We start from the raw sequence: 24,593 nt of genomic DNA, 5'->3' as shown, positions 1-24,593 counted from the left end.
CTTATTATCCGGATTAAATTTATCTTATTACATAACTAATTTACAAATTAGCTAGCTTCAATTGTAAGAGTGTCAAAAGATCAGTTGACAGTATAAGACAGTTATGTCATTCGTCTGACATCATTGGTCTACAAGAGACCTGGTTGACGCCGTGGGATATACAGTTTCTCGGCAGTATCGACGACTCTTTTGGCTACACAGGAACATCGGCAGTAGATGCAGCGGCTGGTATGCTAACGGGACGGCCACACGGGGGAGTTGCACTTTTATAGAACAAAACAGTGTTTAAAAATGTGTCCGTCGTGCAGTGTGGTAACCCGCGTGTGTGTGGCATTAATATTACCATAGGTCAAAGGTCGTTATTAGTGTTAAACGTCTACATGCCGACGGATAAGTTGGAAAACTTAATCGACTTTACGGATTGTTTAGCTGTGGTAAGTGCGATTGCTAATAATAACACTGCGGAGTCTGTGTACGTACTCGGCGATTTCAACGCGCACCCAGGCGAGCCTTTTTATAATGAACTGACGTGTTTCTGTGCGGATCAACAATGGACATGTGCTGACGTTGACGAATTGGGTTTGGATTCTGGAACATATACCTTTATTAGTGACGCGCACGGGTCCAGAAGATGGTTAGACCACTGTGTGGTAACAAAAGCAGCCGCGCGTTCTATTGTTAATATTTACGTCAAAGTGGATGTAATGTGGTCTGATCATTTTCCCTTAATAATAGAATGTGATTAAAATTTTGTTAAGCCTAAATATTTATGTCAGCCAAATAAAATAGTTAATAAAATTGTGTGGGGCGATAGAAAGCAGGAACAGATAAAGCTTTATACTGAAGAATGTAATAGAAAGTTAAAAGGTATAGATTTTCCTGATTTATTTCGCAATTGTTGTGGCAAAATGTGTAACGAGTCAAGTCATAAAATAGCTATTGATAAATTGTATAATGATATCATAAATGCCTTAAGCGACGCTGCGACTTTAAGCTATGACTACGATCCTAAGTTGTTTAAAAGGAATAAACCGGTATTAGGGTGGAACAAATATGTACGCAAGGCTCACATGGAGGCTAAATATAAATTTAAGCTGTGGTTGTGGCATGGGCAACCTAGGTCGGGTGAAATTTATGACGAAATGTGTGAAACCCGGAGGATTTTCAGGTCTCGTTTAAAATGGTGTCAGAAACACGAAGAGCAGATTAAAATGGACATCATTGCGGAACACCATTCTAAGCGAGATTTCTGTAAATTTTGGAAATCTACCAATAAATTGAGCGGTAAGCCGGGTCTGCCCGTAAGTATCGAGGGAGTGAGCGAAAATGGGTCTATAGCACAACTATTTGAAGAACATTTTGCTGTTAAATCACCGTTGGGACCATCACGGGCAGCGGGTGCTGGAGGTTGTGGGCCGTGTGGACAGGAGATGAGAACTCCATTTAGCGTAAAGGACGTTAGGAGTGCCTTAAGGTCTATCGCGCGAGGGAAGTCTCCTGGTCACGACGGCCTCAGCATCGAGCACCTGCATCATGCCGGCCCACACCTGACTAGGGTACTGGCGATGTTATACACCTTTTGTATGCAGCACACTTACTTACCCGCCGACATGACGAAAACAGTGGTGATCCCAATAGTGAAAAACAAAACTGGCGATGTCAGTGACAAATGCAACTATAGACCCATTTCGCTCGCTACGATAACTGCTAAGGTGCTTGACGGTCTGCTGAATTGCCAAATAGACAAGTATTTAAAGGTCCACGACAACCAGTTTGGTTTTAAAACGGGGTTGTCTACAGAGAGTGCGATTTTGGCACTGAAGCAGACCGTCAGGTACTATACGGATAGACGGACGGCGATTTATGCGTGCTTCCTAGACCTATCCAAGGCATTTGACCTGGTTCATTATGACATTCTGTGGAAAAAGCTGGATGAGCTAAAAATGCCAGCTGACGTGCAAGGTATATTTAAGTACTGGTACCATAACCAGGTCAATGTCGTGAGATGGTCGGACGCATATTCGCAACCGTACGGGCTCGAATGCGGCGTGAGGCAGGGCGGGCTGACCTCGCCCAAACTGTTTAACTTGTACGTAAACGCCCTAATAGAGGAGCTGAGCAGCACCCGTGTCGGCTGTCACATAGATGGGGTGTGCGTCAATAACTTAAGCTACGCCGACGACATGGTGCTGCTCAGCGCTTCAGCTTGTGGGCTTGCCAAACTCATCTCAATTTGTGAACGATACGCGGCTAGCCATGGGTTGGTTTACAACGTCAACAAAAGCGAATGCGTTATTTTTAAGGTCAAGGGTAAATGCCCGCCGGCGTTTCCACCAGTTAAATTAAATGGTCAACCTCTAAACGTCGTTGACCAATTTAAATATTTAGGACATCTGGTGAACCCTGACCTTAAAGATGATGCCGACATTGAGCGTGAGCGCAGAGCGTTGTCCGTCAGAGCGAATATGATAGCCCGCAGGTTTGCTCACTGCTCAAAAGAAGTCAAAGTCAGTTTGTTCAGAGCCTACTGTACTAGTTTCTACACGAGCAGCCTGTGGGCAGACTATACGCATAAACGGTACAATGCTCTGCGCGTTCAATATAACAACGCGTACAGGGTGCTGATGAGGTTGCCCAGATTCTGTAGCGCGTCAGGGATGTTCGCGGAAGCGCGGGTAGACTGCTTCTACACCACGATGCGCAAACGAGCCACATCCATGGTGCGCAGAGTACGGGCCAGCTCCAACAGCATCCTGACCATGATTGCGGACAGGGTTGATGGCCTGTATATAAATAACTGCTGCATGATCCATGTGCGCAGGAATAAGTAGGTGGGGGGATTTTCTCTAAACTGTTTTTATTGAGAAAATCTGCTTATTTATTTATTTATTAGAAATAGTTATTGTAGTAGTTAATTAGCTAGTAAGTAAATAATTGTGTATATTATATTATAGATACTAACATTAGCCTTAAGATAAAAACTGTCACTAACACTATTGATCCAAGTTGGTCGCGAATAAATGAATTTATTTATTATTATTATAACTGTAAATTGAATTACATATTTATACAAACGAACAAACAAATCAGTCAAAAACCGACAGAACCGATTTCGTTTTATTATTTACAGCTACTTCATTTCGTTCTATTATATCACGACGCAGAGCTGGAATATGTAGGTATTCATAATTTGTAGTCAGGCTATATAAATAACTACAGGGCATGCTTGTTATTAAAACCGCTTAGGGCGCGCTTCGGATGGGCTGACTGATCGGACTAACCAGCATAGGCTCGCATTCCAATTACGCTCGGGTAGAACATTGCTCGGTCATGTTACGCTGGTTGGCTCGATTTCTTAATCACCCACGCTAGCGGGATGGTAATAACACTCTACCAGAGGGGCATCAGGTACTATTTGTTAGGTAATAAGATAATTTTAATCCGGATAATAAGTTAATTTCTACTTAACTAGAATGAGACTCTTCTATTTTAGTTTTTACACTTATACCGGTAAAACTGTTTTAATATTTTTGATCACTTTTAAAGCAGTTTACTGAATCACTAACTGACACATAATTATTTATTACAGCACGCTACATTTATACTATACTATTTATACTGTTTTTATTAGTATTGAATCCTAACAATATTTTGGTGGTAACTGGGAAAAAAAATTCCCACCTTTTACCAGTGGTAGCTACTGGGAATAATAATTCCCTGTAGTTACCACCAAGGCGAGTTGGTGGTAACTAGTGGGATTTTTTATTCCCAGTAGTCACCAGTGGTAAAAGGTGGGAAAAAAATTCCCAGTAGTTACCACTGGTAAGAACTTGGTGGTAACTAGTGGGATTAACCCAATCATATTAATTTTTGGCAACCGAGTTTTTTAACCTAATTAAACCCCGCTGGATCAGAATTTGCCGGTTGCTTGATGGAATTCTTGACCGGAAGTGAGATATTTGATATTAAAGGTCCCTTTTTTTACAAGCTTTTATTTAGTTTCACCTGACCGTTGTCTGTCTGTCTGTAATCAAATCTTGCAAGTTAAATTTGATCCACTTCCCGGTTTCCGATTGAGCTGAAATTTTGCATGCATGTATAAATCGGATGACAATGCAATATTATGGTACCATCGAGCTGATCTGATCATGGAGACAGGAGGTGGCCATAGGAACTCTGTGATGAAACAACGCAACCTAATTGTGTTAGGGGTTTTTAGAATTGTCTCGATGAGTATTAGTTGTCTCTCGTAAGAAAAGTACAGTCAGCGATAAAAACTTGTACCAAAAATGAAATTTTTGCCAAAAACTTATTTAGTTTTTCGTAGCATAGCAAAAAATTGCCTACAACAAAGATTCAGTATAAGTTTTCGCTAGGATTATTATTCAAAGAGATATGAACGCGGTAAATTTAATTATAATCACTTCTAAGGTCCCTTTTTATAGTTTTTCGTAAATAACTCGTAAACGGTGGCCAATATAAAAAAAATGTTGTATTGTTAAAATGTAAACGTTAATAATGTACACAAAATTTTCTACCGACAAGATTCAGTACACTTTTAGCAGGGATCAATATTTAAAAAATGTGATACGCTCTTATGGCATGGCTCTACATATAAGATCGTGTCAGATATTTTTGCGGCCCTAGCAGAGTTAAATATTATACGTATTATGCCGGATGTTTCCAGTAACACGAGCAAATAATTAAAACATAGATTGTACAGTCACCTGCAACAATATGATACACAACGAAGGCCGCAAAAATATGTGACACGCTCTTATATGTAGAGCCATAAGAGCGTGTCACATATTTTTGCGGCCGTCGAAGAGTAACATGTTATTGCAGGTGACTGTACTCCTAAAACTGATCATCATTTGTTCAGCGACTTTAAAAAAAAACTTGTCTTTATATTTTTAGTACACTTAAAAGTTTATTCTAAGACGCAATTTATTGCGAATTTTGTTTTGTTTAAAGCGCGACAAGCAACGTGAATTACACTGATGATGGCGTCCATTGAAAATAATATTGAATTTGCATAAAAAAATGCAAATCTATCTATATACTTCATAATTTTTAAAAGTTTTTGAACCATCGTTTGAGGAGTACAATCGATGTTATAATTATTAGCTCGTGTTACAGGAAACACCCGGTACATATTATAATATAATGCATAAGTTGAGAGAGATTATGTGTCGTTACTTCTTGTCGTTCTCGTCATAGGCTGACTGCAACATTTGCAAGGCCGAAGCGGTTCCGCTGACGGTCTTGGCGGTTGGAGGAACAATCACTTTATTTTCCATCCTTTTCTTGGATTGTTCTTGTCGTTTCTTTTCTTCAGCAATCCCGACCTGCAAATAAAATTAAATATGGATAAATCTAATTATAGCGTTGGTAGTCTAAGAGATAAGGAGTGATCACTGGTAAACAAAAATCTTTTATAATTTACAATAAACCTAATTTAAAATGGACTTGTAAACCGTCCAAGTAGACCAAAGGTATGGTGCCATCTTTAGTAGATGGCGATACTTTTTGACATTTAGCAAATTTGACACAATATATCAGTGTAAAAATAGGGTTCAAAGTGAAATGGCGTTCTAAAAGTGTTAATCATTTGTGTCGAAAGATGGTAGTAAATGTACTGACAACATAATTTACTTTGACAATATTCCTCTGTTTCAAATTCTCTTTGGTACTGTGTAAAGAAACTGTGTAGATATTCGCCATATTAGATTCCAAAATACTCATCATTTTCGAAATTTGCACACCCTTAAATGTCTAAATCAAATGTGACGACTGTCAAAAAAGTGCATGATTGATATCTTGGAATCCAAATAATTTGTTAATGGCAACGCGTACTTTTCGTTAAACGTAGAATCAGAGGGGTAGACTGGCACCATTCGTACACGGGGTAGCTTCATACAGTCACTCTTACAGCATATTAGAACAGCGTATTTATTGCAGCTTTGCGTGTATCAGCGGTGGCGGCCCAGTGCATCTGACGTCCTACTTTCAATCTGGAGGTCGCGGGTTCAAATCCTGGCTCGTACCAATGAGTTTTTTGGAACGTATGTACGGAATATCATTTGATATTTACCACTAGCTTTTCGGTGAAGGAAAACATCGTGAGGAAGCCTGCATAATACATCCGCGAAGAAATTCGTGTGAAGTGTGTGTGTGAAGTGTGAAGTACCCATCCCGCTTTGGGCTAGTGCGGGGGGGAGCGCCAAAGTTCATATAAAATTGCAAACTCGATTATTGAAACTCCGAAAATGTATCTCATACAATTTTACATCCTAATGATCATTATACATTTTCATTTTAAACAATACTCATTGGAACTTCGAATTTATTATATTCATAATGTCATTCTACATAAATATCTCTATTACTAAAATTTATGCATATATCGACATATCGATTTCAACATATTTGATTTTATTTATAGCAGCATGCACCTGCAATAGTAAATTCTAAATAAGAAAAAAAAAGACAAAAATAAACAGAAAAGTATGTCAAGTCAGGTTAAAATCCTGCCAGAAAGGTGGGTTAGGTTAGGTTAGAACTGCGACCCTCACAGAACCGAAATGCTGCCAGAAAGGTGGGTTAGGTTAGGTTAGAACTGCGATCCTCACAGAACCGAAATGCTGCCAGAAAGGTAGGTTAGGTTAGAACTGCGACCCTCACAGAACCGAAATGCTGCCAGAAAGGTGGGTTAGATTAGGTTAGAACTGCGGCCCTCACAGAACTGAAATGCTGCCAGAAAAGGTGGGTTAGGTTAGGTTAGAACTGCGACCCTCAACGAACCGAAATGCTGCCAGAAAGGTGGGTTAGGTTAGAACTGTGAAATTAGAACCGAAATGCTGCCAGACAGGTGGGTTAGGTTAGGTTAGAACTGCGACCCTCACAGAACCGAAATGCTGCCAGAAAGGTGGGTTAGGTTAGGTTAGAACTGCGACCCTCACAGGTGAAAAAGTATTGGTAATTTACGTTTCGCTCTGTAAAAATGATTGTATGAAATAAGTTTATGAATAAAGAAATTCTTACAAATAACATTATGGGCACAGATACATTCTCAGTGACAACATTATGAGTACAAAAAAACACGGAATATGTATCGTTATGAATAATGTAGGTAGTAGCACAAAAAACTATAAAAAAATATACGAGAAACATTTTTCGGGGAAATGATGATTATTATTAGAAATATTCGAACAATAAATTGTATATGAGTCAATATGGACCCAGCGCGGGGACTATAGCTCAATCCCTCTCGCGCATGAGAGGAGGCCTGTGCCCACCAGTGGGACGTATATACAGGCTGAAATATATATATATATATATATATATTAACGCATATATATATATATATATATATATATATATATATATATATATATGCGTGTATAAATAGCATGTATAAATAGCTGCACTCTGGCGGCAGAACATTGTAGTAATATCCCCTATTGTAAGCAACTACGATCAAGAGGATAATGTTTATATTTTGTAGGTTTTTCTACATGATTTATGGGCAGGTACAAATCTTTTGATAATTATTTTCATGTTTTCTGAATATACCCCTCCCCTACCTATGTACGAATGTTACATTCGTAAATTAGCCTGATCAATTAGCATGACCATAGCCTGACCAGGAATATATGATCATTGTCAAGAGGGCGCTATTATTCTCATTTATATGGCAACAGTTCACTATAGTCTGAACAATGTGGATTGGCAACTCGTTATTTTGACTTACATACTTTTATTCACTCTAATCATAATCAGAATCCAAATATTCGGTGTTCTCATTATTTTTTGTCGGTTTTTACCGTATAAAATTCATGTATTTTCTTACGCGTCACACATAGGTCAAAATTACCTTACATAGGGTCTGCTACATTGTCAACGAAAATAAAATTGATCGTCTCCAAAGCCCATAGCAAAGAGAATAGAGTGTATAGAAAGTTATTGTCATAGGAAATTTTGTAGTCACTGTAAATTTATTGCCATCTATCGACACAAGATTAAAACTAAAAATTAAAATGTATGTTATGTATATCTTTCAAACACATCTTTGTTACTGTACTTAAGTATTTCCTCGCTTGTATAACGTTACAATAACCAAGTCGTAATAACTAGACTATAATGACATTTTGCTTTGTTGATGTTAATTAGAAAATGTTTCGTAGCGAAATAGTTTAATTTCCCGAACGATTCTTTTCCAGCAGTTTATTATTTACATTATTTACAATGTTTCGCCCTTGATTATGTATAATTTTGGCCATTTTTTGTCATTTATTATTTAATATTCAACACTTAAGTATTATTCAACTAAACCGCCACAATGACACTGACAACAGTGACAACCTATCATTAAAATGATTGCCAGTGTAAAAAATTAGTTCCAATGAAATTCCGCAACATGGCGCATGATCATATATTCCTTCCTGGTCAGGCTTTACCCCCTCGGTGAGGTCGATTCGTACATTCGAGTTCTACTAAAATTACATTCATTCATTTATTTAAAAAGTTATAGCCTTCTAACTTTTTGGCAACCAAGCAGAATGTATGTAAAATGTTATAATGATTGATTGAACGATCTATCTTTAATATACCATCTTCTTCGCGTTGTCCCTTTTTTTGCCACGGCTCATGGGAGCCTGGGGTCAGCTTGACAACTAATCCCGAGAATTGGCGTAGGCACTAGTTTTTACAAAAGCGACTGCCAACTGACCTTCCAACTCAAAGGGTAAACTAAGACCTTATTGGGATTACATGTCATGCTCGCTTAATAGTACATTATTGTCGAGGCTCGGAAGTAGCTACTTGCAGGCTGAGGATTCGTTTTAAACGGACGACCTTGGGAGTCCGTTTAATTGAATCCGAAGCCAGCAAGTAGCCTTCCAGCCGAGTCATATATAGTGCTTTTCTCAAAAATGGTGCAAGAAATATAAATATCATAGAAATATTTTACAAAAGCAACTTTCTTACGTATATATTTTCACAGAAAAAAGTAGAAACAATTGAAAAAATTAGCTTTGCCGCCTTTTTATTTTTTTAATAAAAAAATAGAAGTGTATTTTTCTGCCGAAAATACGCCAACCTATTTGAGACAGCTAAATAGTCGCGGTACTAATCATCTGTTTGGCTGTTTAATGGGCCTGTGCCTTCATTTGATATGGCCATTTCAACTTTTAAAAAGTTTGGAACTCGACAAATAATGGAATTTGTATGCAACATTGCAGTCCCAAAATCGAGACTGCAATGTTTTTAACTTTTTAATTTTTGACTGACCATAAACTACGCGCTTCGCAACCTATTTTTTAAACGGCAAAGTCGACGTTGCCGTCCATTTTTGAGAAAAAGTCTTTGCTTACGGTGGCGTCGTTGATCAGGTCGCCACTTTCCCGAATGAAGGTTGAGGGAAGCGATGGCTGAGATACGCGTCATACTCGTGAACGGGTGCTGTTTGTGGAGACTGGTCTGTTTAAGCTAACACAAGCTATTATACTTAGTAACTTTATTTTTATTAATTAATTACAGTGAGACGCCTCATTCTGCTCTCGTATGTTTCTTTTCTCTTAATGAATGTATTAATTATACAGGATATTGACTCTTGGAGACCCTATACATCTCTAAGGATAACTTGATAAACTATATAATCATATAGTTCTGACACCTAGAGACATTTACACCTCTAAATATTATAGATTTTCTTTGTGTTTTGTATCTGTATTTTTTATGTAATTCGACATTAAGAGACCATATACATCTCTTAGTAATTGTAATACGTTAGATTGAATTGTTAGTTTTATTTTATAAAATTGTTGATGTTATTATTTTTGCTTGTATGTAAATTCAATGATGACGTGTAAAAGTGCCCTTGTGGCCTATTTGCTGAATAAATGTTGATGTTTGATGATGTTTAATTAGTTCGGTTTCCTTCACCGAAAGCAAGTTAAGTTAAAAAGTGTATGAATGGTGCACATCTTGCCCTAAGATAAGATAAAGATAGTTTATTATTCAAGTAGGCATATTACAATGCGCTTATGAACGTCAAAAAGTTACACCCACCAGCTCCAACCTTACACCTCTGCCTCGAGAAGATTTCAATCCCCCCTCAATTGGAGGAGGGTAACCAAATATGGGACCGGCAAGAAACATTCATTAACATGCATTACGAGTAAATAAGAAAAAATACAATTTAAATTACTAGAGAATTTATGCAATTACATACAGTAGGTACTTTTCTTTATAGAAATTTGATTTAAAAAAATATATGTCTGTGTACCTCTAATCATACGAATAGGTACAGACAGCAACACTCCTGACTGTACATCGGTGGACCTTATGCCTTTTGTAATAAGGTCCACCGATGTACAGTCAGGAGTGTTGCTGTCTGTACTAAGGTTGGACTGCATGGTATACAGTGTGGAAAGATAAGTCGGGCCCTGGAGGGAAACTACCTTAAATCCTTAAGCTGGCTCATTTTACTTAAAGGAGACATTCATTTATTTTTAAAAAGAAACAAATCTGCATTTAAATTATTTTCTTTTTTTCTTCAATTTGGCTTGTGTAAAAAAATCTTGAGTACTAAATATTAGACTTTATGGATATTTTGTACGACAGACGAGTCTAAGACGTAATGTTTCTTGGAGAAATGTTGTCATTGACATTAATTGTATCGACTAGTAGAATAAAATTGCGAATGTTTTCGACGGTTCGAGTCCCGGGCGAGACAAGCGAGTTTTAGAAAATCTTTGAATGCAGTTTTGTTTCTTTTTAAAAATAAAGGAATGTCTCCTTTAAGTAAAATGAGCCAGCTTAAGGATTTAAGGTAGTTTCCCTCCAGGGCCCGACTTATCTTTCCACACTGTATATGTATTACTAAGAATAAGCAATGAGAGTAGCATGAAGTAATTATGATTAGTAATAGTACTGACCACGGCGTCGACGAGCTGCGCGAGCTCCTCGGAAGAGACGTCGGTCTTGCCCTGCGCCACGAGCGCGGCCGCCATCTGCTGCGCGATCTGCGCGCGGTCCACGGACCCCACGCCCGCCACCGACACCCCCGCACCGCCCGCACCCGCTGTCGCGTTACCTGCCTGGCCTGCGCTTGAGCCGCTCTTTAAACCCTGCATATCACAAGTACTTATATTCGTTACATAAAGCTTGAACACGCCAAAACGTGCGCACAAATTTTTGCTTATAAATTTTGTAAAGGGTGGTTAAATTTTATTTCTTTACTTAAATTAAAATCGCTATAGCATGAGGAACATATGATACCACAATAGTTGTTAATTATATGATTCGTTTTCATGATAACGAGCTTTAAACAATAACGGAGCGAAATCACTTTGCACCAATAGCACTGGAAAAGACGATTAGGCTAAAGAAACTTGTGAAATTTTTAATATATCGAGGACCGATCAGTTTTTGTGTTTTTGAAATGTTGCGGAGACGTCAATGAATGGAAAGACAACCAGAAAGCAGAAAAACACGAGATACAAATGAGAAAAAAAATAAACTAGGAACATACAGCGTTCTTACATAAAGACCGAAACCTATCTTTTCTTATGTTGCCAAAAACGTACAAATATCTCAAATTTATGTACAAAAAGAGAAGTCAAGTTAGATTTTGAGCTAGCAAGAGCTTATCTGCTCCCAAAATAGTGGTGCTAAATGAAATTTGTATGCAAAATGTAGGATATTAAAACGTTTGATCATTTTTAACGTATTTGAGCATGTTAGGTGTTAGACGATGGTTCTATAGAAATACAAGCTTCAAGCGATACACAAAATAAAAAGTTTGACTTGTATGAGTTTCTAATACATTCCCGAAGATTGCAAGATAAAAATAATGCTAAGTATCCCCATTATTTATTGGTTGAGCCAGCTACTTGTGATTGCATCAAGCGACGCCGTTAATTGATTCGCATAAGGGACATTGACTATAGAAATGTATGCAAGAAACATTTGCGAAAATGACCTAAACCTATTTTAAAGAAGCCACAGCTCACAGTTACTATTTTGGTAGCATTCATCGTGTTGTCATTACACTATAACAGTGACGAAGGGGTATTAACATGATAGACATGCCGAAAATGCCAAAAGGGTACTTTTGGCGGATGGTAATAAATGAAGTCGGATGGCAATGGACCGGGCCCATATCAATGAATATTTGAAAAAGACACCTGTTAAAGTTATATTATCAACTTATCCGCAAATAACTCTGGCTTGGACTACTTAAACATACAGTAATCATGTCGTGCAAAGTGCCTGTGTCCTGGTCATCACGAAGTCTGTGACATGTCAAATCCTGAGGCTGAAATGATAGTCTAGTATATTAGCATGATAAACTATAATATTTTCAATTATATTCAATATATATTTCGCTCCATTAGACCTTTATTTTCTATTATCTATTATCAAGCTTTAAGTACTAATGTAAGTACCATTAAACAATGCACTGATAGTATCTACAATCTATATATATATATAAATTAGTCCCTATTTCTCTTGGTCACGGCATCACGCTGAACGGCTGAACCAATTTGGCTGATTCTTTTTGTGTTGCGTTTGTTATTTTGTCTAGAGAAGGTTCTTAATAAACAAAAAAATTTTCACGCCACTCGGAAATGTGGCAATTATGCTGTTAATATTGTTAGCGCCATCTGTATTAGGCCTGTATAATTAATTAATTACATGTCAGTATATATACTTTTCTAGAATTTTAAAGCTTTTTTGCTTAGTTTGGGGCAAGGTTGATCCTGTATTAAATGTCCCCTAATATTTATTTATTTTATTTTTATTTATATGGACACAATAGGATTTTTTCTTAAATTTTAAATGTATTAATTGTGTACTGCGGTCCATTGTGTTTGAAGTTATTATAGTTCGTTTTTTAGCATTAGAAAAAGACTACGCAATCTTGACGTGTCTTTTTATTGTAATACGCTTTTTAAAAATCAGTAACTATTACTTATGAAAGCATAATTGTTACATATTTGCCGTGACTTATTTTTCAAAAGTGTTTTTCAATAAAAAGACACGTTAAAATTGTTCACCTGTTTAGGGTTCCGTAGCCAAATGGCAAAAAACGGAACCCTTATGGATTCGTCATGTCTGTCTGTCTGTCCGTCCGTATGTCACAGCCACTTTTTTTCGAAACTATAAGAACTATACTGTTTAACTTGGTAAGTAGATGTATTCTGTGAACCGCATTAAGATTTTCACACAAAAATAGAAAAAAAACATACATTTTGGGGGTTCCCCATACTTTAGAACTGAAACTCAACAATTTCTTTTTCATCAAACCCATACGTGTGGGGTATATAGGGATAGGTCTTCAAAAATGATATTGAGGTTTCTAATATCATTTTTTCTAAACTGAATAGTTTGCGCGAGAGACACTTCCAAAGTGGTAAAACGTGTCCCCCCCCCCCCCCCTGTAACTTCTAAAATAAGAGAATGATAAAACTAAAAAAATATATGATGTGCATTACCATGCAAACTTCCACCGAAAATTGGTTTGAACGAGATCTAGTAAGTAGTTTTTTTTAATACGTCATAAATCGTAAACCGCAATTTTATTATGTTACTTGCTGCTACGGGACCCTTCATGGGAGAGTCCGACTTGCACTTGGCCGCTTATTTTCTAATGTAAAAAAAAACGAACTATAAAGGGTTTGAAAAGTTTACGAAACATTAGCAATACTAACGCTACTTGGAGTCTATTTGAACCCGGTTCGAAAATGCACAAAAAAAGAATAAAAAATTGTGTGATTTTAGGAAATCGCGATGCAAGTGAAACTTTTTTGGGATTGTAGGTAACTTAACATTGAGCTGAAAATTTTCGAAAAATTATTCGATTTAGGGTATGAAAGTGTACCTAACTATGGTTGGTTGGTTTTACCTTCGAGAATATCTAAACCTCCCGGCATTGACTTGAGCACTATTAAAATTGTAAGCCTCCAGATATTTTAATATTGGGAGGGTAATTTCCGTCGGGCTTGTGTAGTAGGTATACCTTGTTGAGGGTGAGGGCGCGCGTGTCGGCCACATGCAGCGTGGCGGCGGCACGCACGATGGCGGCGCGCACGGCGCCTACGGCGGCGGTGGCCACGAGCCCCGCCTGCACGGCGCCCTTCAGCTTCTCCTTGGCCGTCTCGATCAGCACTACCGCCGATTCTCGTTCCAAGAGCTCCTCCGAAGAGTTCGCTTTTTCCTGTTTCGGAATAAGGTCGCAAATTCATAAATGATTTATCAAGAATCACCAAATTGAAAAAAAAAAAAATGAATTCGAATTTCTTGGTCACGGTGTATAGGCAATGCCATTTTATACCTTTTCCATTCGGAGAGCCTCGGTGAGCATGTCTACTATTTTCGGTCCAAGACTGCCGAGGTAGTCCTCCAGCGCGACGAGCAGCCGCAGCGTGACCACCACGTTCTCGGGCGGGCCGAGGTCCTGCGGCGCGGCGGCGGGCGCCAGCGGCCCGCGGTACTCTCGCCGCGACCGCGACCCACGCGACGCCACGCTGCCCGCGCGCGCCGAATGCGTGCCCGGCGACCGCGCCTCCGGCACGGACCCTATTGAGTCCATGTCGTCAGAATTCCACGGTGATATGTTTTCATCGCTGAAATGAAACAAATCAGTAAGTACATTGACCTCTTTATAAATAAGTATTAAAAGTCTGGTGGCATCCAGAAGATCGCATGAAACTTGGCATGCATGAGGCTTATGTAAGTAGGTAGGTACAAAAATGTAAAAGTAGAAACCACTGATCAGTGTTGGCAGTTTTATTGTAACTTGAAACTTGCTTTGTAAGTATATAGGATGAACGTGGTACTTGATACTATAATATGTATAAACATATTATTATAATACTTATCACAATAATTTAGACGTCAAATTAATGCTACAATTCCACAAATATATTGATCTTAAAATAATAATAAAAAACTAGAATCCTAATGTCTGCTTATTAAATTGGATCGCAATCCCATTTCGTTAGGTTACAGAAAAAAGTTACATCTTAAGTTCGTCATCGGAGATGGTGACGGTCTGCATGCTGGGCGCGGCGTGGTGCGGGGGCGGCGCGGGGCTGCGGTTGCGCAGCTCGGCCTCGCGCCGCGACAGCGGGCTGCGGCTGCGCCGCACTGACTCCAGCGTGAAGTTGGTACGCACAGGGCTGCGCGCTCTACGCATTAAACAACAACATTTAAATCCTTAATAAACATTTTTAATTGCAATATATTTCTTATTCATGGGTGGAAATATAATACCACGCGGTAGCAGAATTTCGAACAGCATTCGTTTTGTACACATAGGACGCTTCACGTTCGGTGAAACAGTAATTTAGCCTTAACCTTAGGGTAGGTGGTAGTGTGGGTATTCTGACCTGCGGTGAAGGCGCGGGTCCGGGGACACGCGGCGGGCGGGCGACTTGCGGCGCGGCTCGAAGTGAGGCTCCCGGCGGCGCGAGTCGGGCGAGCGGGCGCGGTCGCGCGGATCGGGCGAGCGCCGCTTGGGCGGCGAGCGGCGCCTGGCCTCCGGAGATCTACGCCGCTCCATCGACTTCGCCTTCAGCTCGGGCGATCGCGGTCTCATGTCGGGAGGTGAGATACAAAGTTTTCGGTAGATTTCGTTCACTACCACCTTCAATTCGGCGTCGTGCAATTCTTTCATGCGTGCCGTCCAAAAGACTATCCATTCTGGCTTAAAATCGTGTTTAGACGGATCTTTGCCCTCTGTAAACAATCATAAAAACGTATTCAATAAACGAAATCTGCGTATGTATGTTGAGCGTAGTACAGCCAGCAGAAGTTGCTATTAGGCGGACGCGGCGTTCTAAATGTCAATATTTATAAGAGCATAATAAGTTTGTGTATAGATCTAAATGATCTGACCGGGTACCTAATGATTCTCCGATAAACTTTTAGCAGATCATCGATTCGCCGACAACGATTCGCCGAACATCGTTTCGCAGAGTCATTTATTTGTCAATGTAACTTCTGGGTCAACTAACGTTACGTAGACTCTTGGTTCACATACCGTTCAGTTTGCTTCTGTGTAAATTCGCAGAACTATTATTGGACGATTTCCATTTGGCAGAGTAATCGTTTCGTTTAAGCAATGTTTAGTCGAAAAACGTTTCACATTTTACATAAAAGTCGTTATTTTCGAAACAAAAGAATGAAATAAAATATTATCATTTTTTAAGTAAATGCGTTAAGTATATGTATATAAAGTTACGAAGAAGTTATCGAATATGTAGTGTCAAACTCGTGGTAAGGCTACAGTTGCACTTCATGGAATTGGTGGATTTCAGGAGGAAATGCTCGAGTTACTTTAGAAAATACCGAAATCATAATACACATGCCTTTAAAAATTGAGGGGTTCCGTCAATTCCTCATGGATTACAACATCAGATCAGAACCAAAATTATTATGGGAATACCTCGCAGGTAACTTTTTTCAAACAAAAAAATAATAACTCAAATCGGACTATGGGTGCTGGAGTAATCGCTAAACATACTTGTACTTTTAAAAAATCATCATCATTATCATCAACAATCATCATCATCAGGTGCACTTCATCAATAATTGAAATCTCACCTTATTTTATATTTTTTTTAGCATTAGAAAGAAGGTAAGCGACGTTGACATGTTTTTTAATTGAAAAACGCTTTTTAAAAATCAGTAACTAAGTATTACTTATGAAAGCAGAAGAATATAAATGATCGTATTAGATTCGTGAATGTTACATATTTGCCATGACTTATTTTTAAAAAGAGTTTTTCAATTAAAAGACACGTCAAGATTGTTTACCTTTTAATGCCAAATGAACATTCGACCTATTGTGTTTCGAATCGGAATATCAATAGGGCACCGATCTGACCTTAGCTGCTCTGCTGCTGACTGTACAATACGGTTGGCGAGTACACGCGCCGATACTGACCAGCTTGTATTTCTTTATACCGCCTATTCCAGAATTTCTTCCACTCCTCGGGGTAGAGTGGATGCTTCTCCGGGTTCTTCTCGTGGTAGGCGAGGGTTTTCTGCGCCGACTCTTCAGCGATCATGCGCTTATCTTCAGCGAGCTTAAGCTTGTATGCGTAGTTCGGTGCTCTTTGCTGCTTAACAAACCAGAGGGTATACACGATGATTTTTAATCGGTGATCAGCAACATTTTTTTCTAACTCAGTAATTGATGTAGATCACGTTGAAGTCGTAATTACATGGAAACAAACTTGTTTTTTTATATCATAATTTTAATTTTGAGATCAATTTTATCCTAAAATCCTTGTCACTCTACTAATCGGTATCTATGAGTTATAGCCTCTTTACAAACCTCTTGGCAATTGATGATTTATGAGTAATAACTTGTCATTTACATAATTATGCATAAACAAAGTCATAGATCCGTCCAATTTCCCGCCATATCGATGGCACTTGACGTATCGTAGTTACTTCATGTAGAATAACCATGTATTTAGTGGTTATTATTAGTTTTAATTATGTTTTAACTTTTAATTAATTAAACAATGAGATAATTGCGTGAGACCTAGCCTAACTAGTGGCTCTGTGAGCTGTAGACCTCGCAAGCAGAGCTTTAAATAACATGGTGCTAAGAGCTTTAAATATAGTAAATTAAAAAAAAACAATACGAAATGTATGTGTAAAAAAATACAAAAAGATATAATATCCCAGCATACAATTACTGGGGATCGAACCCAGACCCTCTGTGCAAACAGAAAAAGCGAACGTTTACAAACTGAGCCAAATAGTTCTTAGATGGGTTGACGAAATTTAGCTACTCCTTCTCAAATTAAAATTAGTTAAAATTAAATATCTCAATACCTCCGAAACCAGCGAAATAAATTTTCTGAATTTTTGGCCATTTAATCTATAAACATATCACAAAAAGAAAACACTCGTATGGTACCGATACCACTATTTGGTTAGGCGCCAGGCATCACGACTCCGCCATTTTTAAAAATTTCCAAAAACCGGATTGACAAAAAATTTTTATTTAGTCATAAAATTCGGTCACAAAATTTCACGAGAATCGGTTAAGGGGCCGGTATATGACGTTTTCGATTTAGACCTCACTTTGTAACCATAATTTGTTCAATAAATGTTTGATAATTGCATTAAATTACACGTAAATTTATTCACGAAGAAACCGTGTACCGACTCTTTATGCCATTATATTTTTAATTTGCTGTTATTCTCTACAAATCGACACTAAAAGTATCAAAAAATCAAAATATGGAGTTCCGTTTGAGACAGAAGCAAAACAATTTTGTCTTTGACAGTAATTGAATTATTGTATGATTTTGGAAGCTAGATAATTCAGCTACCAATTTATTATCGATTTATATTTTTACTCACAAAGACAACACAGAAATTCAATCTCAAATGTAAACTTTCGAACAATTTCCATACATTGACGACATCACTCAAAATTCTTCTTCAAGTCAGATGCCCGTTGGGGCTACACCGGAGCACACGTGTACTTCTTCAAATGAAAATGACAGCTTGATTTTCTTGCTTTTGACAATTATATTGACATTAAATCATATACGCACACGAGAAAGCATACCAGTAGATAAAATGTATTTCAAAAAATAGGGTACATAAATATCAGCTCGCGTCTCATTTAAATTTCATTTGCTGTTATTTACGGGTCATTATTGTTGAAAACCGCAGTAAACTATCTTAAAATAATACGATTACAGTCGAATTTAAGTATTATCTTCCTTCAAAACTCGCTTAAAATGAAAAAAGTTTAAAGACTCATCTTTACTGATTGGGATCAATTTTTATTATGCTGGTATCATTTTGCGTCATTTTAAAAACGTATTTGACTTCTGTATGTCAATGAATTTTGATGACAACTGTAATCTTGTATTATATTATAGAACTTTTAGATTAAAATATTGCCTATTAACAGGAAGAGTTATGTAATTCGTATAAGTAATACCTGAAAGTCTTGTAACTAGATCTGTAATACCATGGATTGCGACGAATAAATTATTATGAGTATGCCGTTCGTTCCGTCTATATGTATAATGCGTGTACGTGCTGTTCTCTGAAAATCTTCAAGAAAAAATAAAGGCTAGACCAGCACTAAGTACTAGCAAGTTTTTGCGGCTTTGGAGACCGAGATGAAGCTTACAGGCCAATAGCGTTGTGGCCTGGTTATTGTTATGTATACCTATGTATCGAATGTTTTATAAATTTACTATAAAAAGCAATGTTTTATTTCGATTAGGTCTACATTTTGTGCATATTGCATATCTGAAGTATTTTCGTACTAAACTTGAAACTTTCGTTGAAACTAAATAAAATAATTATTCCAAATGTACAGTCACCTGCAATTTATGTTACACAACGAAGGCCGCAAAAATATCTGACACGATCTTATTTGTAGAACCATAAGAGCATGTCACATATTTTTGCGACCTTCGAAGAGTAGGTACCGTCATTACTCATTATCATCAACTTTGCCCGCTTTTTTTTTTAAACACGAATTTCTCAAAAAAAATCACATCATCTGACTTTTTTTTGCTCAGCACGTCCATTGTGATCAAACGCATCAGTTTATGTGAAGAAAACATTTTTTTATCGTGTTTATACCCATTTTTTTGCGTTTTAGAGGGCGGGCAAATAAAAAAATATCCGGGGTTTTCGCCAACATTGCCCACGTCAATTTGGTATTCAAATACAGCTCGTATATATGATGATGATGTCTAAGGATCACTTAACGGTTTTGGGCAATCCTACCATTCCCTGTTAATAACATAGCGATAAGTGTAAAAACTTTTAAATAAATTTGCTGGGCAATGTTGCCTACCCGTTTTTGCCCATTTCCAAATAAGGCTCGCCTAAACATTTTACAAAGGCTAGGGTTGTCACTTTTGAGAAAATCTGTTACAATAGTTTAATGACCAAAAATATGATTTTTGTTGTGTTTTCATTCGTTAACGGGATAAAACATCTAAATAAAGGATAATAAGACAAATTAAATACAGTATATATTTATAAACTTATTTTAGTGTACAAACATAACCTTCTTTTACTTGCGAAGTTGGGTAAATTAGATGAAAGTGACAACCCTAATCCGTTTTTGGTGGTGGGCAATGTTGGTATGGATGCCAAATTACCGGATTACTTTGCCCACCGCTAAAACTTTTGTGTATTTAGGCCTTATTAGTTTAAATCTCAATAGACATAATCTATGCTTCATGTGTTATAACTGAAACCCGGGAATATTTGTCAAAGGGTTCTCAATTTTTTCTACTTGCATTCATTATTTATCAATTTTTTGCCCGCCGAAATATACCCTATATTAGACAACTCGCTCAAACTCAAAATTCCCAAGTCAAGTTATGCACAAGTTTGGCATATACTTTGTCAGAAATATAACCAATTTTCTACTAAAAACAGCAGGGTGGCCATAACTATTATCAATTTTTCTACATTAACGAATTTGTTTAAAATTGTCGTTTTGGGCAAAGTTACCCTGGAGGCAAAGTTGGCGCTAATGACGTAACATATTATTGCAGGTGACTGTACATAAATGTTTCGGTGATTTTGAGATTATTTTCCAGGTTAGTTTACTAACAATCAAGTTATGCAGATACCGATTTCGTGAACGTATAAGTAGTAAGGTACCGCTATTGTTTAGCGATACCGATTATTTTTGAAGGTAAAACTATACCGGTTGAAATATAAAGATATTAAAATTACAGCAGGGACAATCATTTTTTATAGGTGTACCTAAACCATCATTGGCCGAGCGTTAGCAAAGGTCTCCGTTTCAGCTTGGGCAAAAATGCTTTTGTACGTTCTCCTTTGCAGATCACATTTCTCAACTGATTCTCGTGAAAATTTGTAAGCAGGTTCGATAGAACTATTCTGTTTCGCTTTATCCGCCAAAATGGAATTGCCACCCTGCTGAAACTTTATTTATTTAAATTCCTATTGAATGGATTTTGCACCTTATGAAAAACCGTATAGAGTAGTAAATAACATTTTACATCTGACTTAATGACATCTTGTTTTATTCGCTTTAATTGTACAAAACGCGTATCTCGACAAAGCAATAGTAGGTAGTAAAACAGTCAACAATCAAATGAATTAAATAGGTACGTCACGTGTGACATGAACAGACAAGGAAAGCAAGATTAAATGCATTGTTTCTCTTTCATCTTTAAATGGAATGCTTTTACCCTCAAAGGAGGCTAGTGGTCAATACTAAACTAAAAGTCCAATCTTAAAAAAACATGATGGGTCACTGACCTGTCCCAGTAAAGTGAGGTAGTGTGCGTGAAGTGCGCTTGTGTGTGAAATGGGGTAAATTGACAGAATCTGATATTTTACCCACCGCTACCGTCGCCTTAAGAATTGCGACCTGTAGAGGAGAACATCCGGACATACGAAAGCAAAATGCCCGAGTCAAAACGTAGACCTTCGCTTCGCTTCGGTCAATAAGTTTAATTTGGGCTAGATATTAATATTTTTATTACACTCCTGAACACCAATTAAAAGTCATCATGTATAATAAACAATATGTAGTTTTATGGCTTTAGTATGATAACTTGATAAGTTATCATACTAACTTATAATTAACTATAATAAGCTAATTCCTAAACACAAAAGTAATATGTTTTAAGGGTTCTAGAGCCAGGCCAAGATAACTCTGCAGCAGAATATTTATAGCACATACGTGCAAGTAGGTATTATTAAAACGTCATAATTTCATAGAAAAGAGACGTTTAAAACAACACTTGCACGTCTGCGCTATAACAATCGCTGCACTCGCTGCAGAGTTATCTTGGTCTGACTCTAACAAGCCGTAAACATTATACAGTATTTACTAACATACCACACTAAATTCCAGACTTCATTAAATTTCAACAAGACTGAATATAGATCTTTTTAGACAATCTCAAATAATAGTTTTCAATAGGTAGGTAGGTAGGAGCAGCTGGCGTGGCGTACTAGTTTACCTTGTCGCTCGGACGAGGCTTCTCCGCGGGGGGGTTCCGGATGGCGAAGCGCGAGCGGTATGGGCTGGTCCGCCGCTTGTCCGGGTAAGGCTCGTAACGCGCCCGTGGGTGCTCGTATTTTCCCCTAATATTTACAATTATGCATTGAATAATTATTATCTTTAAGGCCGACCGGCGACGATCGCCAAGTCACAACGGACAAGTGTACGTTGGTCTGCTGGTTGTATCTAGTCGTAAAGACCTACAGACACTTCAAAAATAACATATAAACAGGAAGTATTTACATAGGAGATGGTACAATTGTCATCATGAGCCAATAGAAACCCGACACACTACTCAATACATGACAATAACATTATTATCAGTACTCCAATACAACATTATAGAGAGTAGTGGTGTTTCTTGAATACTGGTTAGTAATGATGCACAGATAAGGGCTTGCGTAGGTACTACGAGTATGTTATCATTAGTATGTGACCTGGGCGGATCGCGGTCGCGGTCGTGCGGGGGCTCGGGGCGGCCGCGCGAATGCTCGGGCCGCCGCCGTGGCTCCTGCTCGTCGCTGATGTCCGACAGGGACTCCAACGACCCGCCGCGCCGCTCCTGCCGCCGGCCCGATCGCTGCTAATCACATATTATAATTCATTCTATAAAACGCGATATGTAAAGTTTCAAAACTAGGCTGATAATATGACAGCACCGGGGTGCCCTATTGATATTCCGAAAAAAAATACGCCGATTTTTGTTTCGCCGACAACGATTCGCAGACGGGTTGTTTGGCAGAGTAACGATTCGCCGAATCTCGTTACGCATAATAGTCGTTTGCGAGAGTAGTCAATAAGCAGAACATTGATACGCATATTTACTATTCGTAGAATAATCATAATTTCGTAGAAAAAAGGTAAACAATCTTGACGTGTCTTTTAATTGAAAAACTCTTTTTAAAAATAAGTCATGGCAAATATGTAACATTATCAAACTGCACAACGGGACTTACGGGAAATACGCGATTAAGTCCCGTTGTGCAGTTTGATAATGTTTAATAATCGTGAAAGTTTAAATAAATATGTAACATTCACGAATCTAATACGATCATTTATATTCTTCTGCTTTCATAAGTAATACTTAGTTACTGATTTTTAAAAAGCGTTTTTCAATTAAAAGACATGTCAACATCGTTTACCTTCTTTCTAATGCTAAAAAAAAATATAAAATAAGGTGAAATTCCAATGATTGATGAAGTGCACCTGGTGATGATGATTGTTGATGATAATGATGATGATTTTTTTAAAGTAGTATGTTTAGCGATTACTCCAGCACCCATGGTCCGATTTGAGTTACTCTTTTTTTGTTTGAAAAAAGTTACCTGCGAGGTATTCCCATAATAATTTTGGTTCTGATCTGATGTTGTAATCCATGAGGAATTGACGGAACCCCTCAATTTTTAAAGGCATGTGTATTATGATTTCGGTATTTTCTAAAGTAACTCAAGCATTTCCTCCTGAAATCCACCAATTTCATGAAGTGCAACTGTAGCCTTACCTTTGACACTACATATTCGCTAACTACTTCGTAACTTTATATACATATACTTAACGCATTTACTTAAAAAATTATAATATTTTATTTCATTCTTTTGTTTCGAAAATAACGACTTATATGTAAAATGTGAAACGTTATTCGACTAAACATTGCTTAAACGAAACGATTACTCTGCCAAATGGAAATCGTCCAATAATAGTTCTGCGAATTTAGACAGAAGCAAACTGAACGATATGTGAACCAAGAGTCTACGTAACGTTAGTTGACCAGAAGTTACATTGACAAATAAATGACTCTGCGAAACGATGTTCGGCGAATCGTTGTCGGCGAATCGATAATCTGCTAAAAGTTTATCGGAGAATCATTAGGTACCCCAGCACCGGATTAGTAGCTGGCCATAAACATACGAGTGAATTTACGAAAACGTCACCAACGTACCAATCCGCCGCTACCGAACAACCGACAAACCCGAACAACTTACGGGTCATATTTTTAATGCGTGCTTTAAATTAAATGCTAATACATACCTATACACAGTACGTTACTAACCGAGAATGGGTTGAAATGAGGTTTAGACGGCGCAGCCACGTGGGGCGGGGATGGATCTCTGTCTCTGCTCCTGCAGTTATAACAATATACATATAAATTCAAAAGATGTCTATCTGTTACCTCTTCACGCTTAAACTGATGATCCAGTTTAGATAATCATCATAACAATTTGAACCCCGGGAAAGGACATACGATATTTTCTATTACGGATATCATCATTTAAGGAGGTAAAAAGGGGAGTGGAACTGTACTATAGAAGTGGGGCATGGAAGTACTAATTCTAAGAAAACGAAATCGGGGGCAGAAGCTAGTAATAAGAACCGAATTGTTAATTATAGATAGATACATGTTCATGATAATTATGATGGGTACCTAATAATTCTCCGAGAAACTTTTAGCAGATTATCGATTCGCCGAACATCGTTTCGCAGAGTCATTTATTTGTAAATGTAACTTTTGGTCGACTAACGTTACGTAGACTCTTGG

At 37.9% G+C, this 24,593-nt stretch overlaps 1 protein-coding gene and 1 long non-coding RNA gene across 3 annotated transcripts in view; one reads left to right on the top strand and one right to left on the bottom strand.

Moving 5' to 3' along the window:
- Window positions 1-24,593, top strand: part of LOC134804941 (uncharacterized) — a 384,312-nt gene that overhangs the window by 272,388 nt on the left and 87,331 nt on the right. The gene's annotated exons all lie outside the window — the stretch shown is intronic.
- Window positions 1-24,593, bottom strand: part of LOC134804715 (uncharacterized protein CG7065-like) — a 54,848-nt gene that overhangs the window by 3,090 nt on the left and 27,165 nt on the right. For both annotated transcript variants that reach the window (XM_063777877.1, XM_063777878.1), the window contains 10 exons: window positions 24,108-24,177; window positions 22,495-22,637; window positions 22,017-22,140; window positions 16,958-17,132; window positions 15,399-15,747; window positions 15,030-15,197; window positions 14,342-14,633; window positions 14,027-14,224; window positions 10,941-11,132; window positions 5,200-5,348 (listed from right to left, as the gene is read on the bottom strand). In XM_063777877.1, the coding sequence (XP_063633947.1) occupies window positions 5,200-5,348; window positions 10,941-11,132; window positions 14,027-14,224; window positions 14,342-14,633; window positions 15,030-15,197; window positions 15,399-15,747; window positions 16,958-17,132; window positions 22,017-22,140; window positions 22,495-22,637; window positions 24,108-24,177 (1,860 nt within the window). The remainder of the gene's footprint in view (window positions 1-5,199; window positions 5,349-10,940; window positions 11,133-14,026; window positions 14,225-14,341; window positions 14,634-15,029; window positions 15,198-15,398; window positions 15,748-16,957; window positions 17,133-22,016; window positions 22,141-22,494; window positions 22,638-24,107; window positions 24,178-24,593) is intronic.

Source organism: Cydia splendana, chromosome Z (genome assembly GCF_910591565.1).
Source record: "Cydia splendana chromosome Z, ilCydSple1.2, whole genome shotgun sequence".
NCBI classification, from domain to species: domain Eukaryota; kingdom Metazoa; phylum Arthropoda; class Insecta; order Lepidoptera; family Tortricidae; genus Cydia; species Cydia splendana.
Note: the sequence above shows the minus strand (reverse complement) of the source record. Positions and strands in the feature narration are given on the sequence as shown.